This window comes from Molossus molossus, unplaced genomic scaffold (assembly GCF_014108415.1).
Source record: "Molossus molossus isolate mMolMol1 unplaced genomic scaffold, mMolMol1.p scaffold_m16_p_13, whole genome shotgun sequence".
Lineage (NCBI taxonomy): Eukaryota > Metazoa > Chordata > Mammalia > Chiroptera > Molossidae > Molossus > Molossus molossus.
The window spans coordinates 91,935,501-91,956,829 of NW_023425348.1; the positions used below are offsets into that span (position 1 = coordinate 91,935,501).

Genomic DNA, 21,329 nt, shown 5'->3' on the forward strand with positions numbered 1-21,329 from the left:
GGTGAGCTACACAGGGGTCTTGGCTTGGGCTGTGTCCAGGGATTGCTGTTGAAAGCCCTTGACCCACTTCCTGAAGCCAGTAGAGCGCCTGCTTGTGCTTCCAGGGTCTGTCCCCACAGGGCCCAGCACGGTTCCACCAGGGGAGGAGGTGGGCAGGTGGCCATCAGCGAGTGTCTGGTGATCACTAACACTCAGGCACACGACCAGGATGTGGAGTTGGGTGATAGCTCGCAGCCCCAGACTTTGGGCCTGGCCCACATACCTTCCGGTCCTCTCACTCAGCCCCCTCGGCTTCACTGGATTCAAGCAGGTGTTTCTGCCCCATCAGACAGTGACTAAGACCTCTTAGTGTGGCCTCCTGACTGAAGCTCGTGGGTGAGAGCAGGTGTGTGTGTGTGCTGATCCAAGTGGACCTAGTGTGATTGTGGCTGTGGTTGGTTCGTTGTGTGACACAGTGGGCGGGTGGAGGGGCGGACATACCAGAGTTGGGAGTCCCTGTCTACGTGTCCCTGAGGTTGGGACGGATGGTAGCACCCGGGCCAGGTTGGATAAGCGGCCAGGCTCACGGGGACACGGCCCCGCCCGAGGGCGCTGGCACGGCGGCCCCGCCCCCGGCTCCGCCCCGCCGGCTTCGCGGGCTGGAGAGAGGGAGCCGCGGGCGAGGGATCGCAGGATGAGCGATCGGGGCCCGGGCAGTCGGCAGCGGACGCGCCGCCCGAGCCCACCGGCCCGCGCCCCGCGGCCCCGCGGCCCCGGCCCCGGCCACGCCACCAGCGTCCCCCGAGCCCTGCGGGCCATGCCCGGCCGGCCCTAAGCGCGGGCCGGGGGGGGCGTCCCCTTGCGCCCGGGACCCGCGCTGGCGCCCCCCGGGTCGCCGCCGGTCGCGGGGGCCATGGCGTTCACCTTCGCCGCGTTCTGCTACATGCTCACCCTGGTGCTGTGCGCCTCCCTCATCTTCTTTGTCATCTGGCACGTAAGGCCGGGCTGGGGCTGGGGGCGGGGTGGGGGGCAGGGGCGCACGGAGACGGGGAGCAGGAGAGAACCAAGAAGACGGATGGTCTCAGGGCCCAGGGAAACTTGGAGACTCCTTTCCGCTTCCCCATCGGCCGGGTTCTGTCGGCCCCCATTGACACCCCCATCATCGGCTGCCTTCCCAAGAAGGCCCCCTTTCCTCCGCCGCCCCCGCCTCTCTGTGGGTTTGTCAGTCGGTCCCTGACCCCTTTTCCTGCCCCAAGCAGCCTTGAGGTGTAGGGTGGAATTCTGGGGTTCTTGCTTCTTTCTTCTACCCTCTCCTACCATTCAGTTGCCCCCATTTCCGTCGTGCAGTTTGTCTGTCTGCTCGTGCTCCCCCCCCCACCTTTGTGGGTTTTTCCAGCCAGAGTGATGGAGCCGGTTGCTATGGTAACTGCATCTGTTTACAGGACCCACAGATCGGCAGAGCCCAGTAACCCTTTCCCTTCCCACCCCCCACCCCGACCCAGCAGCGATTCTTCTAAGCAGCCCCAGAAACCTGGCCCCCACCACCAGCTCACCTTGGGTTTCCCCACCCCTCCTGTCAGGGCTTTCCCCCACCAGGCTTCCTCCCCACTTTCCAGCTTCCCTCCTCTTCCTGCCCCCGCTTGCTCCTTTGTCTGGTGTTCCTTTGGTTTGTCTCTCACTCTGGCCTGGCCTCACACCTGGCCCCTGAGAATCCCCGTTTCTCATTCCTTTATCCTGATCGCCTTCCCTTAGATAGGGTCTTTTTTCCCCATTCTCTCTCTGGGGCCCTCAGGGGGGCCCTGCCTGGCTCCCTTCCTCTCACTACAGAACTATCCATCAGCTTTCGGCTTATTGTTTGGGGCCTGTAACCCCCCTTTGCTGCCCTCCCTCCTCCTCTGTCCCTCCTCAGCCCGCACCTGATCCCCTCCACAGCCAACCCACCTCTGCCCTGGCCCACTCAACTCGGCCTCCTCTGCTCACACTTCCAGTACACTCTTCCCTGACCTTCCCCCTCTGGGCAGGTCCACTTACCCTCCTCAAGTCCTTCCCAGCCCCCCTTCCTTCCTTCTTCTCACTTCCTCCCCGTTGTCTCACCTGTTTTTTTCCTGGTCTCCCCACTTCCTCTCTCCTTTCTTTTCCTGGGACTTGCTGCCTGCCTGCTCAGTGGTCTTCCCCAGCTCTTGACCAGTCTCTCCCTTTGCCATCCCCTGCTGCCCCTTTTACATCAGGACTCCATGGACTCAGACTGTCTCTCCTGTGAGTGAGCCCCCACAGGCACCTTCACACACATACACACCCCATCTCTAGCCCTCTCTCCCCGGCTTTGTCTCTCTCTCCAGGTCTCTCAGTTGCTTCTTCTTTTCCCTCCTCCTTTTTCTGTTCTCTTTCTCTCCCTCCATACCCGCTGGGTCCACCTTGATCTGAGTCTCCTATTTTATCTGGGCCTTGGACAGTCCTATAGAGTAGGGGCAGGAGGGCTGGGGTCTGGAGGACTGGAAGGAATTGAGGCTGGGAACACAGAGCTAACCAGCTCCTGCGAGAAAGTCTCCTGCAATTCAAGAAGCCCCGGTCCATATGTTGGGGGTTCCTGTCCTTAGGGGGTCCTCAGAGAAATTCTCCATCCAACTAACTTGTATCCATGCTTCCTGAGGATCAGCTCTGGGTGGCTTTGGGGAAGTAAAGGATGAATAAGACTCAGGCTTTGCCCTTGTGGGGTTCCCAAGGTGGGAGAAGGGGCTCAAGCTTTCTTCAAATATTTATTGTGCACCTGTTATGTGTCAGGCACTGTGTTGGCTCAGCTATCTAGCTGGGTGATCTTAGCAAGTCCTTCATTGAGTTTGTTTCCTTGTCGGTAAAATGGGCTTGTGGTGTGTACATTACAGTGCCCAGAGCAGGGCCTGCTCGGGATGGGGAGGGGACAGGAGGTGTGGTTCTCAGTCCAAATTGTAAGAACTAGAACCTTCCAGTGCAGGACCCCAGATACCACCCCACACCCTGAGCTTAAGCCCAACTGGTCGCTAGGCAACCCTGATGGTGAGTGATGTGTGTCAGCTGTCACCGTGGGGGATTGTTTGTTCCGGGGTGGGGGTGCTGACTCAGTGCCAGGCAGTCTGGGGGGTGGGAGGCGAGACACCCGCCTCCTGCTGGTGGTGCCAGCTCTGGGGCAGACAGACAGCACCATTTTACTCCCTGCCGGACTCTGTTGCTGTGCCTGGCAGGCAGGTGGCTGCCCAGAGTCAATAGGGAATTGGGGGTGCTGCTCCAGATGGTCCCAGCTCCCTTCAGGAAGCCCATGTTCTCTCCCTCCCAGCTGTCTGGGGTCTGGGCTGCTTGGGCATGGTGGGCCTGCTGCCTCATCCTAAGGCTGCTGCAGAGGAATGGGGACCCCAGAAGGCTCCTCTGCCAGCCCTCCCCCCATGCCAGCTCCCCCCAGGTCTGTCCCATCATCCCCTCAAACACCTGCTCCCCCCAAGTTCCCCGTCCCAGTGAGGATACTGCCCCACCAGGTGCCCTAATATCCAAAGGGATCTTAGGCCCTTCTGCCTCCACTTCACTGCTATTCAAGCCCTCAGGAGTCTGGCTTCTAAACAGCTCTGGAATCCATCCACACCTCTACATCCCCACTGCCACTCTCTCCACTCAGATCACCATCAACGCCAAACACTTTTTTATTTTTAATTTTTTTTTTCTTTATTGATTTTAGAGAGAGAGGAAATGAGAGGGAGAGAGAGATAGAAACATCAATGAGAGAGAACATCGATTGGTGGCCTCCTGTATGCCCACCACTGGGGATCGGGCCCACAACCTGGGCATGTGTCCTGACCGGGAATCAAACCGGCAACCTCTTGGTTCATGGGTCGCCACTCAACCACTGAGCTACACCAGCCGGACAATGCCAAACACTCTTAACAGTCCTCTCATTGATCTGTCCTGAATATGATAAAATGGTTAAGGATTATTTTTGTCGTGTTAATAGTCACCCGAGGATATTTTTCCATTGATTTTTTTGGATAGAGTGGAAGGGAGGGAGGGAGAGAGAGAAACATCTATGTGAGAGAGACACATCAATTGGTTGCCTCCTGCACAACCCTGACCAGGGCCGGGGATCAAAACTGCAACCCAGGTACATATCCTTGATGAGAAGCGAACCTGCAACCCTTTGGTCCGCAGGCTGATGCTCCAATCACTGAGCCAAACTGGCCAGCGCAAAATGGTTAAAGATTTTAACTCTAGCGTCTTGAGTTAGAATCCTGACTTGCTACTGAGCTGTGTGGCCTTGGACTAGTCACTTAACTTCTCTGTCTCAGTTTCCTCATTTGCAAAATGGAAATGATAATACCTATATCATCAGGTTGTTGTAAGCATTAAATGAGTTCTTAAACATAAAGTCTGCTGGGATAGAGTAAGCACCATGTATGTCTTGGCTGGAACTGTTAGCCAGTTTGTAATTCCTGCTCCAATTCTACAACATCAACCTGACCACCCCACTCTGCTACATTATATCCCTCAATGGCTCCCCACTACTTTTTTTTCCCCTTATTGATTTTAGAGAGGGAGGGAGGGAGAGATAGAAACATTAATGAGAGAGAACATCGATTGGCTGCCTCCTGCATGCCCCCCACTGGGGATCAGGCCCACAATCTGGGCATGTGCCCTGACAGGGATCAAACTGGTGACCTCTTGGTGCATGGGTCGACGCTCAACCACTGAGCCACACAGGCCGGGCAGCTCCCCATTACTTTTATGTTAAAGTTCAAATAACTGGTCCAGCCTCACAGGGCACCCATGTCTGGCTCTGCTGACCTCTCCAGCCCATCTTTCACCATTTTCTTCTCTGTCCATTCACCTCACACTTTCATTCTAGCCCCATAGAATCTGCAGCTTCCTGAGTATTCTTTCAACCCTCTGCCTTTGAACCTCTGTTCCTGCTGCTCAGACTGCCCCCCCCATTTGTTCACCAGACAAACACCTACTCAGAGTTCAGCCAGAACCCCGCATCACCCCCACAATGGGTCAGGCACCCACTTCAGATTCTCCCTGTGCCCTACAGCCCTGATCACCCTGGAATGTAGTCACAGTTCTCACAAGCCTGGGGTTCTGCCTGGGCTGGGGCTGTGTTCCAGGCCTATGGGGCCCCAGTGCTCAGGACAGGGGTCGGCAGAGAAGACATCTCAGGGTGTTTCGCATGTAGGTATCTTGGACATGGCCTGTATTGGGCATCACCAGGCTTCCATTCCAGACCGGGTAGTCCCCGCCCCTCCCTAGGCCTTAGTTTCTCCACTTTTGCAGCAAGCTCCATCTGGTCTGGCCCCCATGTATGAATTACTGTCCCACAGAAGGATGGGTGGGGGGCCGTAAGCTGCTGCCCCAACCCTGACAGACACATGCCCCTCCCCCAGATCATAGCCTTTGACGAGCTGCGGACCGACTTCAAGAACCCAATCGACCAGGGGAACCCAGCGCGGGCAGTAAGTGATACATGTGCTGTGCCGAGGTGTGTCAGTCCGTCTGTCTTTCCATCTGTTGTGGGATAAGGGGATTAGGGGACGGGAAGACGGGTCTGTGTGTGGGAGGCTGGGACCTGCGGCCTTGCCCCTTCCTCTGTCCTTACCCCCAGAAAACACCTGGCGGGGCAGCCGTTGCCAGGCTCTGTGCCGTTGCCGTGGTGACGCGGGTGAAGGTCCCTCCATGGTGACGGTTGCCATGGGGATGGTGTGGCTGCTTCCCTGCCGAGCCGACAACGCCGCAGAGACTGCTCTGGTGCCCCCTGGCGTTCACATGCAGGGCAGTGCAGGCGTACGGGAGGATGGTGGGGCACCCCCAATACCTGTTCCTCCACTTCCCCTATCCCCATCTCGGCTTTTTCCTCCCCCTACAGCGCGAGCGTTTAAAAAACATCGAACGCATCTGCTGCCTCCTGAGGAAGGTCAGTGTCAGGGTTGCGGGCAGGAGGCTCCTAGCCCAACTCAGCCCCTTTCTGTGCCCTTCCCCCTCCGGAGCCTGTTTGATCCACTCTACTACTTGGGAGGGAGTGGGAGGCTAGAGCCCTTTAGTTCTGAGGTCATGGTGGGTGGGCAGTTTCCAAACCCCTGCTCCCCTTCGTGCCTGTGAAGCTTGGGTTTGTCCTGGCACCAGGCCACTGACCTCTTACCCTCACTCCCCAGCTGGTGGTCCCAGAATATTCCATCCACGGCCTCTTCTGTCTGATGTTTCTGTGTGCGGCAGAGTGGGTGACCCTGGGCCTCAACATCCCCCTCCTCTTCTACCACCTCTGGAGGTGAGGGAAGCAGCTGCCTGAGGGAGGGTGAAACGGGGAGCAGGGGCAGGATGGGGGTGGGGGCCTTGATGGCGGGCACTCAGGCCCCTCCCTCCCCCAGGTACTTCCACCGCCCTGCGGATGGCTCTGAGGTCATGTATGATGCAGTCTCCATCATGAATGCTGACATCCTCAACTACTGCCAGAAGGAGTCCTGGTGCAAACTCGCCTTCTACCTGCTCTCCTTCTTCTATTACCTGTACAGGTGAGGCCCTGCACGTTAGCAGTCAGAAGTCAGGGAAGGGGTGCTCCAGGCACCATGCCTTCAATCCCAGAAGTGGTTGAGCTCCAAGTTCTTGCCCTTTGCCCTTGAGGACTGAGAGCAACCCAGGGTGTGACAGGATGGGCAGCCAGTAGCTGGGCCTGCTCAGGACCTGGCTTACTGCCTTGTCTTCCCACAGTATGGTTTATACGCTGGTGAGTTTCTAAGGGGGAAGCCGGCCAGGGAGCGAGCCCAGAACGGACCGGACGCCTGTGCACCCCCAGCCCTGCTCCTCGGCCGCAGAGGCCTCAGCCCTGGGGAGGGAAGGGGCACTGGTGCCCCCAGCCTCCTCTCCACCCCCCAAACTGCTGCTGCGGGGACCTCCCGCCTTCAGAGCCCATTTCCCTTGGACTAGGGCTGGGCAGAGCTCTAAATGGGGCAGGAGCTCTTCTGCCAGCCTGGGAGCATGGCAGTCAGTCCTGGAAGGGGTGGAACCTCTGGCCTTGTCCACTTTGAGGGGGACCTTGGGCCCTGCCAAGAGACAGGGCTTAACCCTGGAAGTTCTGGGCCACCCCCCTGCACCCCTACCCTGAGGCTCCCCCTGCAGGTGGGGGGGTACCCGCACCCAGAATGAGCAGGCTCAGCAGGGGGGCAGTCCCACCCCTAGTCTGCCCTCTCCCCTCCCCAGGCTCTCTTCAGACTCCTTCCTGTCCCCACTTGCCCCAACCCCAGCCCACTCTGTCTCTTGGACCTATTTTCTATGTTGCCTGGAGGAGTCCGGCACCCCCTCCCCGGCCATTTGTGACAAAATATGAATAAACTACTGCATACACATGGGCCCCAGTTCTGCTCCTGAAAGGCTCTAAGAGGAGATGGGGCAAAGGGACTGTACAAGGGAGCTAAACCCCTAGCACAGCTAGGCTTGCCCCCCCAGCCTACAGGTCTCTCTGGGGACCCCCTCAGATGGATCAGAGGCCTTCAGGATCTCCGTGGCAGCTTCCCCCTTCCATTGCCACCTCCCCAGACACAGATAATAGCTGTTCCTAATGAAACTCTTCCACTGGCCTTTCAAGGTAGTATCAAGGTCACCAACCCAGGACGCCCTCCCTGGGTCCCCCTTCTTCTAGACAGTATCAAACCTGTTCCCCTGGACACTGTAGAGGCCCAAAGGGTCATCAACTCCCCCTCAGGCCCCAAAACAGGGTCAAACAAAATCAAGGAAATCAAATCTTCAATGTATGGAAAAATCAGTGCCAGTGGGGGCCAGGGGTCACCGGACCAGGTGGAAAGTCAGCCAGTATATGATGAGGGGCTGGAAGGCTGCAGCTCCCAGAGTCAGGTAGAGCTGGAGACGCTGCCGGGGGGCCGGGTCCCCCATGCTGTCGGGGCCCAGGGCCGCTGTTCGCAAAGAGCGCACCTGGAAGAAAAGAGAGCTGAAGTCGAGCTGGGGGCAGCGGAGGGCTCAATCCTAACTCCAACCCAGGAAGAGGGGGCAGGGGCAGCCCAGACTCACGATGAAGTACATGAGTGCCGATGAAGTCCAGGCCAGTGCCACGTAGTAGCCATCGCTGCCAAAGAGCAGCCCTGTGAGCACACTGAGGATCATCCTGCAGGGCCAAGAATGAGGAAAATGCTGGCAACCCCCAGGGGTCCAGGCCTGAGACTGGCCCTACCAGCCAGGGCCGAGCCCAGCATAGACCCCACCCACCACCACCTAGAACACTTAGACTCAGAATGAATCTGGAAGGCCCAGGACTCAGCCCAGGACCTGGATCTGAGACCTCCTCCACTACCCTAGCTCAAGGCCCTTCTCCCCTGTGCTCCCAGGGTGGCTGACTGTACATTCCTGACCTCCTGAACAACACTACACAGTTCCTGAAGAGACTGCTAGAAAGAGCCGGATCCTCTGTAACAGAGGAGATACAGGCCAAGAGAGGGGCAGAGGCATGTTCAGGGTCACCATTCCAGGCTACTGCTATGCAGGGAACCCAGGGCACAGAGCCCTCCCCAAGGCCAACCTCCCACCTGGCTCCCAGGTGCTCACCCGACATATTTGTAGCCACTGTAGGCCAGCAGGTGGAAGGTGCTCAGGTCACTGCGCACGGTGGCCAGGTAGACACCCAGGAGCAGGGCTAGCACCTCCAGCACGATCCACACCAGCGCTGTGCTTGCACACAGGCCCAGCACCTCTGGGGAGAACCTGTGGCCATGTGGGGATAGGGCGGAGGGGACTGAGAACCAGCCATCCTGTGGAAAGGATAAGACTGGGGGCTGGGAGTGGGTTTGGGACCTAACACAGATCCCCTAAGATGCTGTGGAGAAGAGCAGGAATGGGGAGGGGGTTGGCACTGACCTTTTCTGAATCCCCAGTGCCATCCCAGCCAGCAACACATAGGTGATGAAGGCCATTGCTGCCAAGAGCCAGAGAGATGCCATTAGTCTGGTTTCCTCAACCAGAGCCCCTCCCCAACTAGGCATTTGAGACCACAGACACCCCCTATTTCCCCTTCATATTTCCTTCCCTGCATATCCCAACCTGGCCAACCTTCACACTCAGCCCGCCAGTGCCCTGCCTAGGATGCCATTCCCAGTTCAGCCCACTACCCCTGTGTAAATGCCACCTGACCCTTTTCTCAGGACCACCAAGCACCTGCCTTACTGTCCCTGCGCTGGGAAACGCACCAAAGTTTCCTGCTGTGTCTCAAACTACAGCACTGGTCAAAACTACTGCTCATCCTAGACCCACTGTCAGGGCCAAACTGGTTTCAGGAAAGACCACAGGACCAAAGTGCAGGCTGGGCGCACCACCCAGGCTGTCCCTGGAGCCCAGGCCATGGGGTCGACCTTACTGGAGCCAGAAATTCTAAGTTTGGGCACTGGTGAGAGCTACCGCTCTGGCCACCCTGCCAATGCAGAGAGCTCCACAATGAACTGTTTTCACAAAAGCTCAGAGCCAGCGCCAGCTGCGCTTTCACAGCTTCAACGCATCAGAACTAATGTGCCCACCAGAGGGCAGTGTCTGGAGTCAGGAAACCAGCTCTACCACCTGTAAGCTGTGTGGCTTCGAAGATACTCAAGTCTCTGGGTCTTTGTTTCACCATGTTAACTGAGAATGGAGTTCCCACCTTACACGGTGGTCGTGAGAGGGAAAGGAATGAAGGATGGAAGAAGAACCCATGTCCCTGCTGGGACATCAGGGCTGGCTAGCTGCCCTCCCAGCAGCTCCTCTGAGGGCAGGCCTGGGCACTCTCACCCGTCTCCCAGTGTGTCCACCATGGGCCTCGCCTTGTGCAGGCCACAGAACAGGGAGGAATCAGATGCAGTCTGCCAGCCACAACTACAGCAGAGTGTGGGCAGCCTGACCTGTGCCATGTGGACAGGCAGTCTAGGAACTCAGAAGGGAGGGGGTGTTTGAGCAGGCCTTGGGGGACAAGTAATGATGATAACAGCTACTATTTACTGCATGCTTCCATGGGTCAGGTGCTGTGCTGAGTGCATGCCACCTCACTAAGCCTCCACAACAATCCTTTGCAGTAGGGATTGTTATTATTTCCGTTTTACAGAAGAGTGAAAGTAACTAGCCTGAGGTCCCACAGCTGGAAGGTGCAGGGCCAGGTCTAAATCCAAGGCTCCAGGCTGGGCAAGGACACAGTCCAAGTCAGGAGGCAGGAAGGTGTCAAAAGGGTGTACCTTGAGGTCACTGAAGGCACACCCAGGAAACTCCTTACTGATCACCCCGCTGTCTACCTGGTACCTAGCGACGACCACACACAAAAGCACCAAGGGCAGATGCTGAATCAACACATGAACCACTCCTCATTGGTACCTCAAGACACAAGTTCCCCACCACATCCCCCAGTCCAGGTCAAAGACTCACTGGGAATATAGAGGTCAGGGGCGTTGAGGTCTTGTCGTGGGGGCAGAGGGACGTCACGACTGTACTGCACTTCCCAATTCTGGCAATGGCAGTGGCGGTCAGGTCAGGAGGAAAAGGTAAGAAGAGAGAAAAGAAGAGGGTTGAGGTATGGGGGCCAGACTCTGGGGCAGGATGAAGGAGGCAAGGGGGCCTGCCAGCTCACCTGGTGTGTGTAGGGGAAGACCAGTAGCCCTAGCTTCTTGGCCACATAGGCTGTGTCCACAGCAAAAAAATACTTGAGTTTGTTGACAGACACAAAACGGTGCAGCTGGGAGAGGAGAGAGGAGGCTGTGGGCAAGCTGCACCCCAAACTTCAGGGTGCTCTTCTGTGTGCTCCTTCCCTGAGGGCTGCTGTGAGGATTAGGTGGGATCCTGTGACACCCCAGCCCTGGCCAGAAATCCTGCCACCCTTGCCCTGGGGGAGGGCCACACCTCCTTGTGCACCATGTCCTTCCCATGGGATGCGATGGAACTGCCATAGGCCATAGCCACGTTGGCCATTGGGTCCCCAAACAAGTGGTTGACATTGAAGGCCACATCAGCTCCTGGGACTGGGTATCCCCCTGGCTGGCTGGAGTAACCACCGCTTGTATCATCGAAGAGGGGAGGAGGATCTGGAGCTGCCCGGGCCCTGTGCTTGGAGCCTGTGGGTTCGTAAGTACCAAAGTAGGTGACAGGAATACTAAGCAAGAGCCCAAACCACCGTCCCTTCCCCAGAGGTCCTTTTCGAGGTGCTAAGTGTAAGCAAAGAGAGAGCTGAGGCAGTGCCTGGAAGTGGCTGCCCACCTGGGGGTTCCTGGGGGCTTCTCAAGGGAAGTGATCTCTGAACTGAGCCTTGGAGAGTGAGTAGGTTTGCTAGGTGGAGAAGACAATTAATTGCAAGGGCATCCTCAAATGAATACATGTGGGAAAGGCGACAGCTGGGTACCCGAAGACTGAGCTGTGGTCAGGGACTCTCCAGGGCCATGACAGGGAAAGGAAGTTCTGGAGACGGGCCCTAGTCGTGCCCGGGTCGGGCACGGGGATCCCAGCCGTGCTGTGACTATGCGATCTCAGGATTGGGCCGAGAGGGCGAAGTCCGGGACGCGTTGTCGAGTCGCGCTGGGCAGGAACCCTAATGACACCCACCACCCTGGGCAGCGGTCACGGCCGCCCCTTTCCCTCAGGGTGAAGGGGTCGCGCCGCCGACTCTCCACAGGCGGGTCGGCCGCGCCCCACCCGCCCCACGCACCGTGAACTCCGTAGCCTGAATGATAAGCCATTGCCGCGACACTCGCTCCCCCGGAGGGCTCGCTGCGCCGCCTCGTGGGTACGAATACTAATGAGGCAGCTGCTCCACTCCCTGGGCACCGACCGAAGTTACAGAGTAGCCGGACACGTCCCCGGATTGCACGACCGCGGCCACCATGTCTGTAGCGTCATCCTGAGCCGCCTGCCATTGGCTCTTCGGTGGCGTCGGCACGCCCCTCCCCTCTCCCAATTGGCTACTGACAATCCGTCGCCGAAGCGGATTCGGCAGTAGTCAACTTCCGGGAGGGGTGAGAGGCGGAGCAACACAAGGCGCTCTCGGATTGGATAATGGGTTTGCTGGTTCGGAGGGAGCAGCCAATAGACAGGTTAAGGTAGAAGAGCGTTGAGAATTACTTCCGCGCCTGCGCAGTAGAAACTTAATGCTAGTCTTGCCACGACTACACCAGGCGGACACCAGGTGGACACCAGCCGTAGGCAGGCTGCTGCTGGGGTCTGGGAACGAATCTTCACTCGCGGCACGTACTCCAGGAGAGAAGGGGGCGGTGAGGCTCTGACCAAGCCCCGCCCCCTGGTCTTTGCCCCCCGCTTTCAGTGCTCGCTTTCCTCCCCCTTTCCTCACACTCCCCCAAGTCCTGGCGTGGAGCCCAGGTTGCCTGGGAGGTGTTGGTGACAGCACCAACCAGGCCGGGCCCGGCAGTGACAGCACTACTCCTCTTCCCACCCCTTTTTTCCACCCGGGTGCTGTCCGCCGTCTGGTGCTGAAATGCTCTACCGCCACTGACGCCATCCTGCAGACCCCGGGAGCCTGCTGCTGGAAGGTCCCGGGCTCTCGATCCACACAAACACCGTTGCACATATTGAAAAACTAAAGTCCAGAATATCTGAAGTCCTGGAGATTGGATGGTGTAGCTGGGACAGGATCCTGACCAGGCCTGTCCCGTGGTCCAGCCGACTTGGGGGTAGAGATGTGCTGATTCACCTCCTGAAGCTGCAGTTGAAACACCTCAGTCATTGCTGGTCCTGCGGTCATCTCAAAGTGAGACTCCCCCTACCCCGCCAAGCCTCACTCGTTATCCCGGGGACTCCATTTTCTCCACCCAGTTTCTGACCACTCTCACCCTCCCCAGACAGTCCTCAGTCCAATTTTCTCACCTTCAGCCACCATTTTCTAGAGAGCAATATCAGGTCCTCTGTGACCTGCCTCTAGTTAGCTACCCAGTGTCCAGTTACACGAGGTGACCTTCCTGCTCTCCAAACCCAACCCACATGATCCAATCTCAGTGCCTTTGCCCAAAAGTCTCCTATACCTGGGATGCCCTTCCCCCTCATGTCCACTTGTCCAAAGTCTAGCTATCCTTTGCCAGTTCAATTTGTGCCTCTCAGAGAGACAAAGGGAACAGAAGCCTAACCTGGCTTTGGGTAGAGGCTGAAGGTCAAGCTCTAGGCTCCCTCTGGGTATACCAGTTTGTCCTGGATGTAACTTCTATGAGGACAGGGCTGGTGTCATTCTCCACTCCTACTCTTGTCTTCACAGTGGCAAGCCTGGTACTTGCATATAGAAGACACCCAATAAACATCTGTGTCAATAAATAAATAACGAATGGATTAAACTTTGGGTCAGTCCTTTCCTCTCTCTACCATTTCAGTTTCCTCATCTTTAAATGGGTAGGGGTGTTGAACTGAATGGCCTTTGAGTTGCCCTTTGGGGGTTGGGGGGAATCACAAAATAAAAACTGCCAGCATTGCAGCTCCCTATGCCCCACCCACTGATTGTCTAGCTTGGGGGCTAGGCCTAGATCCAGAGACAGGTGTGAAGGTGTGAGGCCTCTGAGGGCCAGGAAACAGCACCGGGGCCATCAGTACCTGGGAGGAGGCCTCCCATGCAGGACAGGTCCCACCCCCCTGTACCGGATGGTGAATGTTTGTGCATTGATTGAATCTAGCACCCTTCCATCTCCATTGCTCAGGTGGAAAAACTGAGGTTGTGGATGGAGAGAGCCCACCCAAGGTCACACAACCTAGGCCCTAGGTCTCCTGGCTTCCAGACTGACTGCTCTAAGTGGAACCTAGAGCCTCTGTCTAGCAAAGAGGCTCTTTACATCTGTCTCGGATGTAACTCCTACAAGCAAGGCTTCCCGGGTGGGGTCTGGGTGAATTGGACCTAGGCCTGCTCCTCAGAAGTACGCATCCACCTTTGAGATTTTCCTTCCTCATTTTACAGTGGGGGAAACTCAGGCCCCAGAGAGTCAAGACAGGCCCAAGTTCGCAAGCGCGGCAGGAGGAGAACCCAGGCGTCGGTCCACCAGCCTGGGCTTGGGGACTGGGACAACGCCCGCGGTACCAGGCACTGCTGGAGGCGCCGCCGGTGCCGCGAGGGCGGGGTCAGCGGAGGGCGGGGCGCCGGGCACCGAAGCCGCCAACGCCGTCGCCGCCGCCACCGCGCTCGAGCGAGATCGGCGCACTCCCTCCGCGGCCGCCGAGCCGAGCGGACGCCCTCCGGGGCCGTGCCGCAGCCCTCCGCGCCCCCCCCCTATCATGCCCGGGGCCCGGGCCCGGGCCGCCCAAGCAGCCAGGACACCATGCCCGAGGGCGGCGGTGTTGACGGCGGGGAGGTGCCCGCACTCATCACGGAAGGCGAGCCGCTGCGGGAGGAGGTACAGCTCTGAGTGGTGGGGGCCGGAGCCGGGTCGGAGCGGGGGGGGGGGGGGTGGACAAGGGAAGGGACGAATCCCAGGACGAGGGCTCGAGTGGGAAGTCCTGGAGCCCTGCGGCCAATGACGTCATTGGGGTAGCCTGCGTCGAGGGGTCCCTGTGCCTAGGGACCGGCGTGGGTGCAGGGGTGGGGCAGCTGGGAAGGGATGTGGGGAGCGATTACTGGCCCTCACATCCCCTGTTTCAGCTTTGCCCTCCTGTGACGTCAGCGCCTGGCCCCTTGCGTCCCCATTCCGCAGCGCTGCCCCTCACCCCCAGGGCCCAGAGGTCAGGCCCCCAGCCCGTCCTGGCCGCTCACGAGGTGCCCAGGCGGAGCCTGCAATGCAGCAGCAGTAGCAGGGACTTGGGGGGGAGGTAGTGGAGGGAAGAGGGAAAAGAGGAAGGGAGGAGGTCTCTGGTACCCCTGCACCCTCACCCAGGTGTGAGGCCCTAGGGCCCATCCTGCTGACTGGGACCCCCAGGATGGCCCCTCCTCAGCCCTAGCTAGCCAGAGGATCCTCAGAGGTGTGGGGCCCAGTGTGGGGTGTTGGGGTGATAAGTGGTGAGTGAGTCTATGTGTGTTTGGGTGAATGTAGTGTGCTTGTAGGTGTGTGAATGTTGGTGCATGCTCCCCACACCTTGGGTGGGACATATGAGCTCTAAAGTCAGGTGAGGGTCTGGTGGGTCCTTGACTTGGATCAAGTGGTCATGTGTGAGTGCATGTAAGTGTGTCTTGCCATGGGTGGGTCTTTCCTGTAGAGTCTGTAGGGTGTGGGTGTCAGATTGCAGTAGGGATAGGGGTGGAGAATGTACTCTGTGGTCAGGTGAGGGTCTAATGTGTCCCTGGGCTCCAGTGAATGTATAATGTGTACGTGCATTGTGTGTCCTGTGGTGTGTGTGTGCGTGTGCACCTGCACACATTATGGTGTGGGGATAGGGGGCTGTTTTCTGGGCACAGGTGAGGGTTTGGTGTGTCTTGGATGAACAGGCAGCATACATATCTGTGGTGGGTGGGTCTGTGACAAATGTGTGGGTGGGGGGTGTGGATGAGTGGGTATATGTATCTGACTGGCCCTGCAGGTCAGGATAGTGGTGTGCACCTGTGGTGGGTGATGTAGGGGAAGGGCAGGCTCCTGGGCTGGGATGGGGGTGGTTCTTTTCTTATTAAGTCTCTCAAGGCCTGGGGGGGCTGGGGTGGGAGAGATGACCCACTAACCCCACCTTTGCTGTTTCCACCAGACCACCTCTCCCTTCTCCCCTTTTCCCCCTCCTCTCCCCACTGCTTCCCCCTTTCTCTCTCCATAGGCACCTTGGGGATGAGGTGGATGCCAGGCTGGCAGCCCTGCCAGGAAGGGAGGGCCAAACCCTCTGGGCCAGGCAGTGGCCCCTGCTGCCCAGCAGCTGTGTCCCACCCCCTCCATCAACACAGATGGGGAGTGGAGGCTGGCACTCCATCTGCTCCCCCCAGACTCACACCTCCCCCATTCCCAGCTCTTCCTCTTTCTCACTTTCTTAAAAACCTCTCCAAAGTCTCTTGCTGTCCCTAGTGAATCAAGGGACTGGAGGAAGTCTCAGGGTAACAGTAATAATATTTATTCCCACGGCCAGACCCTGTGCTGAGATCTTCACACATACGATCTCGCTGAATCCTCTCAACAACCTCAGTTTACAGATGAGGAAATTGAGGCCCAGAGAGGATGAGGGACCTGCCCAAGTCATACAGTAAGTGGTGGAGCCAGCACTGAATCCTGGGCAGTCGGGCTCCAAAGCCCATGCTCTTTACCCTTACGACCTCTGCCATCCTGGCCTCCCACACCACCAGGTCTAGGAATTGAGGCCCAGAGAGGGCAGGGATATGACCAAGACTACACAGCAAGTTTGGGGCAGAGCTGGGACCAGACTCACTTTTCTCAATGGCCAGTTAGGAGGTTCTTCCTTTTCTTGGCAGAGATAGGTTTCTTTTGTCCTAGATGCCCTTGACTGAGAAATGACAGGGCACAGTGGAGGACAGACTGGGGCAAATAGGCCTGGGTTTGAATCCTGCAGCTCTACTGTGAGTTAGCTAGAAGGGTGAGGCCTGGGGTGCATTATTCAGTCTCTCAGAGCCTCAGGTTCCTCATCTGTAGAGCACTGGGCTTAAGCAGAGGGGCAGGCACAAGTGACAGTCCATCCTGAGCTGCCTCCCTCTCTGCCCGCCCTGCAGCAGCGGCCCCTGAAACAATCTCTGGGAAGCTCCCTGTGCCGCGAGTCCCACTGGAAGTGCCTGCTCCTCACGCTGCTCATCCACTCCTGTGGCGCTGTGGTGGCCTGGTGTCGCCTGGCTACCGTGCCTCGGTTGGTCCTGGGGCCCGAGGCAGCCCTGGCCCATGGGGCTGGGGGCCCACCGCCCACCTACGCAGCCAGCCCCTGCTCGGATGGCTACCTGTACATCCCGCTGGCCTTTGTGTCCCTCCTCTACCTCCTCTACCTGGCTGAGTGCTGGCACTGCCACGTGCGGTCATGCCAGGCGCCACGCACTGACGCCAGCACCGTGCTTGCTCTGATCCACCGGCTGCAGCAGGCGCCACCCTGTGTCTGGTGGAAGGCCACCAGCTACCACTACGTGCGGCGCACCCGCCAGATCACCCGCTACCGGAACGGCGACGCCTACACCACCACGCAGGTCTACCACGAGAGGGCTGACAGTCGCACGGCCAGGGGCGAGTTTGACTACTCGGCGCACGGCGTGCGTGACGTCTCCAAGGAGCTCGTGGGCCTGGCTGACCACGCGGCCACGCGGCTGCGCTTCACCAAGTGCTTCAGCTTCGGCAGCGCCGAGGCCGAGGCCTCGTACCTCACGCAGCGGGCCCGCTTCTTCGGCGCCAACGAGGGCCTGGACGACTACCTGGAGGCCCGCGAGGGCATGCACCTGAAGGACGTGGACTTCCGCGACTCGCTCATGGTCTTCGCCGACCCGCGCAGCCCGCCCTGGTACGCGCGGGCCTGGGTCTTCTGGCTGGTGTCGGCGGCCACGCTGTCCTGGCCCCTGCGCGTGGTGGCGGCCTGCGGGACTGCCCACGTGCACTACCAGGTGGAGAAGCTGTTCGGAGCCAGCTCGCCCCCACACGGGGCCGTGCCCAGCGGGCCCCCGCTGTCCCGTGTGGCCACCGTGGACTTCACGGAGCTCGAGTGGCACATCTGCTCCAACCGGCAGCTGGTGCCCAGTTACTCAGAGGCTGTGGTCATGGGCGCCAGCTCGGGCGCCTACCTCCGCGGCTGCCAGCGCTGCCGCCGCTCGGTCAGCAGCAACTCGCTGCCCCCGGCCCGGCCCAGTGGGCCCCGCCTGCCCTTCAGCCGCAGCCGCCTGTCGCTGGGGGCCGGGGGCCGCGCCACACCCGGGGTCTTCCGCAGCCTGAGTGGGGGGCCGCTGGGGCGCCGCCGAGAGGACACAGAGCCCCTGGAAAGCCCGCCATGCTACGAGGACGCCCTGTACCTCCCGGTGCTCATTGTCCACGGGGACAGCGGCTGCCAGGGGGGTGGGCACGGTGCGCTCTGAGACCCTCTGGCCCCAGAGTGGCCCCTCCCCACCATCCCACCAAGGGCTTCAATGCCTGAGTAATTGTGGTCCAAACCAGGAGGGAACACAGACCAGCACACAAGGGGAGGGCTGGGGTGGCGTCTTTAAATAGACCAAAATGCAGTGACCCGGGGTCATTTGGGGGCAAGTGAACACCACTGAAGTTGAGTCTAAGAACAGTCCCAGCGTAGCTCCTGCCCACCACCACCACGTTCCACCCCCTGCAATGGCAGGCATCTGTCTTGGGAGCCTCTCAGGCTGGGCAGGGGAGGAAGTTTCCAGAAAGCCAGAATGGAGGAGTCCTAGGGACAGCTGTTGCCTGCAGCACAGGGCCTCCTGTGGGTCTTCCCTGCATGGCCGAGGCCACACTGGGATTCCTCGAGCAACTAGAGCACATATTGATGGTTTGGGGCCATGCCCAGCTGGGCTGACCTCCATGAAGCTGAAGAGGTGATTACATGATTACGGTAGCACCACAGCTTGACCCTACTACCCATCCAAAATCCTCATCCTCCTCCCCTGACAGTCCCCCCCACCCCCCGCCACCTGCCCTCTGGCCTCTGCTTGGGGCCAGTCCCTGATCAGACCCTGCAGCATGGCCCCTCTACTGGGGGCCTGGTTCTTGGAGCACAACCTTGCCCCCCCACCCCCCGTTTCCCTGGTGGACCCTCCTCATCCCGCATCCAGCACCCCCTATAACCCAAGGCTCCTTCTCAAGCTCACCTTGATCCCACATCCCCTGGTCCCCGTTCCCGCCCCACCGAAGTCCATGTCTGCTTGTCAGCCACACACACACCCTCTGGGCTTTGTCCTCACTGCCCCCTGGACTTCTCTGCTCTTCATTTTCCTGGTGACCCACAGGGCCCGGGCCACAGGGCATCCGAGGGGCCTCAGCCTGACACAGCCTCCTGGACGATGCCCTTGCTCTGCCATGAAGGCCTCTGCTTCTCCGACAGTAGGACCTGGCCCAGGGGACATCATCCCTCCCCCAGGGAGGAAAGAGCAGTCCCTTCCCTTCCAACTGGGGCTTCCACCCCCTCTCAGGGGCTGGTGGGGGAGGGAGGAGGCAGTGAAGATGCAGATAAAATAAAAGGTATGAAGTGGAAGGTCTCGTGTGCATTCCTGAGGGGTGGGTCCAAGGCCACCACTACCAGCGCACTGGGCCAGCCCGGGTTCTGGGAGGGGAGGCAGGGTTGAGCTCCAGCATTCCCAGGAGCAGGGTAAGCTAAGAGGGAACCTCCCTGCCCAGCCTGGAGTCACTGAGACTCAAATGCGAGTGGCTCCGAGCAGCTGATTCCAATCAACTGGTATCTGCGTCACTTCCAAGGCTTGTCGAAGTGGTCCCTCTTCGGTGCAGTGGGGGGTTTCCAGTCTGCTGCTGGCTGTGCTGAGGACTAAGGGGGTGGTGGCTGGCCCCCAAAGTGAGGACAAAGAGCTGTGGCCCATGGCGTGAGTTCAGTTCCCTGGGGGAGTGGGCACTGAGCAGGCTGGAGGACACAAAATGGGAAACAGCGACCCCAAATCAGGGCTTGGGAGCTGAAGACAGAAGTGAGCTGAGGAAGAGCCTCGCCTACTGATGGAGGTAGAGTGGTCCCTGGAAGCGGCATCTTCACACATACAGCTGTGCAGGGTGTTCCCGGTGCCAGGGCACCAGGCTGAGGGGCATGTGCGGGTGGTATCCAGCCTCGGGCCACTCCTCAAGCCCTGGCATGGCACTGCATCGCCTCAATAAAGGGTGCCCCTTTCTAACTCGTGCAAAGGCTCCATAAGGGCTAGTGGTGGCCCTAGAAGGATGCTGAGAATGGGAGGGATGCTCCAGGCTCAGGCAGGGCAGAGAGTGTTCTGGGAAGCGGGAGCTGCCTGCACAGAGGCCTGGGTGCAGGCGTCTTAGTGAGGCATGATGAGGAGGTAGAAGCAAAAGCCATGGAAAATTTGGCTGAGACCTTTGATACCACCCCCCCAAATTTGTTCTTAAATGGGGGCAAACTGGAGCCATGGTTGAGCAGAGAGGTGACAAGGTCAGGACTGCATGTCAGGATTTTAGACCAAAGTGCAGCTGCCCGCTGGCAGTGTGGGGAGGGCGGGGTAGAGCCCAGAGCTTTCCCTGTGCCTCAGCTCACTTTGGGAGTGAAGTCAGTTCTTTGTAAAGAAGCAGCTTAGATGGAAAACTCTATGGTGCCCAAGCATTCAAGGAGGCTGAGTGTACTGGTGCTAGCTCCCCCGCGTGGGGAAGATTTCCCTCTGCATTGTCCTGCTCTATCACCTAGCACCACCACCCCCACCCCGCCCCTTCTCCTCTCCTCAAAAACAGAAAGCCGGTTTTTCTTCATATGGCAGTGAGCCCAGCCAAAAGGCAACATTTCTAGCCTTCCTTGCCCATATAAGTGTGGCTTTGTGACTTAATTTTTAAGATATGAGCTATAAGCAGAATGTATTGCAAGAGATTTCTAAGAATTCTCCTTGAAATACAAACAATATTGGCAAAGGCTAATGCTGTCCTCTTGCTTCTTTTTGCATTCAGTGTGGAATGCAGATGCGATAGCTGGAATTCTAGCAGCTATCTTGGATCAGGAGGTGACCTTGAGAATTCCAGCCAAGTGCTAAGGATAGCAGAGCATAAGAATGTACCCCAAAACTCACCCTGGCCAGTTTGGCTCAGTGGTTGGAGTGTCAGCCCTTGGACCAAAGAGTTGTGGGTTTGATTCTGGTCAAGGGCACATACCTTGTTTGCAGTTTGGTCCCTGTCCCTGGTTGGAATCATGAGGGAACATCGGTGTTTCTCTTTCTCTCTCTCCCCCACTCTGTCTGAAGATAAATGGAAAAATTATCCCTGGGTGAGGATTTAAAACAAGAAAAAACACACAAAAAAACAATGTACCCCAAAACTTAGTGACTTAAAAAAATCAATAATTATTATTGTCTCTCCGTGTTTCTGCGGGTCAAGAATTTGGACAAAGCAAACAGGGATGCTTGTCCCTGCTCCAGGACGTCCGGAGCCTCTGCTGAAAGCCCGGAAAGCCGGGGGCGGGGGGGTCATCTTCCGGCTCCTTCACTCACACGTCTGGCCTTGGTGCTGGCCGAGAGCCGAGGGCCTAACTAGGGCTGGAACGTTCAAAGAGGGCTGCTCTGCTGGGCTTGAGCTTCCTCATAACATGGTAGCTGAGTTCGAAGAACAAGTGTACCAACAGGGTGGAGGCTGTATTGCCCTGTTTGATTTAGTCTCAGAAATCACACACATCGCTTCTGCCCCTTTCTATTAGTTGAGGTTATTATGAAGTTCCACGCAGTTTCAAAGGAAACATAAGACCCCACCTCTTACAATATCAACATCATGTCGTAAGATTAGCATGTGGGAGAGGAGATATACTAGTGGCCATTTTCAAAAATGCAATCAGTCACTGAGCCAAATGCCTTTCCT

The 21,329-nt window shown here is 58.2% G+C and overlaps 3 protein-coding genes across 4 annotated transcripts; 2 read left to right on the plus strand and 1 right to left on the minus strand.

The window, feature by feature from the left end:
* The first annotated feature begins 619 nt into the window (after window positions 1-619).
* Window positions 620-7,335, plus strand: CNIH2 (cornichon family AMPA receptor auxiliary protein 2). Its single transcript, XM_036259029.1, has 6 exons — window positions 620-973; window positions 5,379-5,447; window positions 5,858-5,905; window positions 6,144-6,256; window positions 6,357-6,500; window positions 6,697-7,335. The coding sequence occupies exons 1-6, from the start codon at window positions 893-895 to the stop codon at window positions 6,722-6,724; spliced, it is 483 nt and encodes a 160-aa protein (XP_036114922.1). The 5' UTR covers window positions 620-892; the 3' UTR covers window positions 6,725-7,335.
* Window positions 7,336-7,711: 376 nt separating this feature from the next.
* On the minus strand, window positions 7,712-11,829 carry YIF1A (Yip1 interacting factor homolog A, membrane trafficking protein). 2 transcript variants are annotated; one of them, XM_036258696.1, is made up of 9 exons: window positions 11,645-11,819; window positions 11,200-11,268; window positions 10,846-11,057; window positions 10,577-10,681; window positions 10,375-10,453; window positions 8,851-8,908; window positions 8,542-8,697; window positions 8,011-8,104; window positions 7,712-7,914 (listed from the first exon to the last, which is right to left on the minus strand). In XM_036258696.1, exons 1-9 carry the CDS (start codon window positions 11,673-11,675, stop codon window positions 7,768-7,770), a joined length of 951 nt encoding a protein of 316 aa, XP_036114589.1. In that variant the 5' UTR covers window positions 11,676-11,819; the 3' UTR covers window positions 7,712-7,767. The 2 variants fall into 2 exon arrangements, with proteins under 2 accessions (XP_036114589.1, XP_036114590.1); XM_036258697.1 differs by lacking the exon at window positions 11,200-11,268 and having other exon boundaries at window positions 11,645-11,829.
* A 2,414-nt stretch (window positions 11,830-14,243) lies between these two features.
* TMEM151A (transmembrane protein 151A) lies at window positions 14,244-18,319 on the plus strand. Its single transcript, XM_036259508.1, has 2 exons — window positions 14,244-14,318; window positions 16,559-18,319. Exons 1-2 carry the CDS (start codon window positions 14,244-14,246, stop codon window positions 17,888-17,890), a joined length of 1,407 nt encoding a protein of 468 aa, XP_036115401.1. The 3' UTR covers window positions 17,891-18,319.
* Window positions 18,320-21,329: the final 3,010 nt, after the last annotated feature.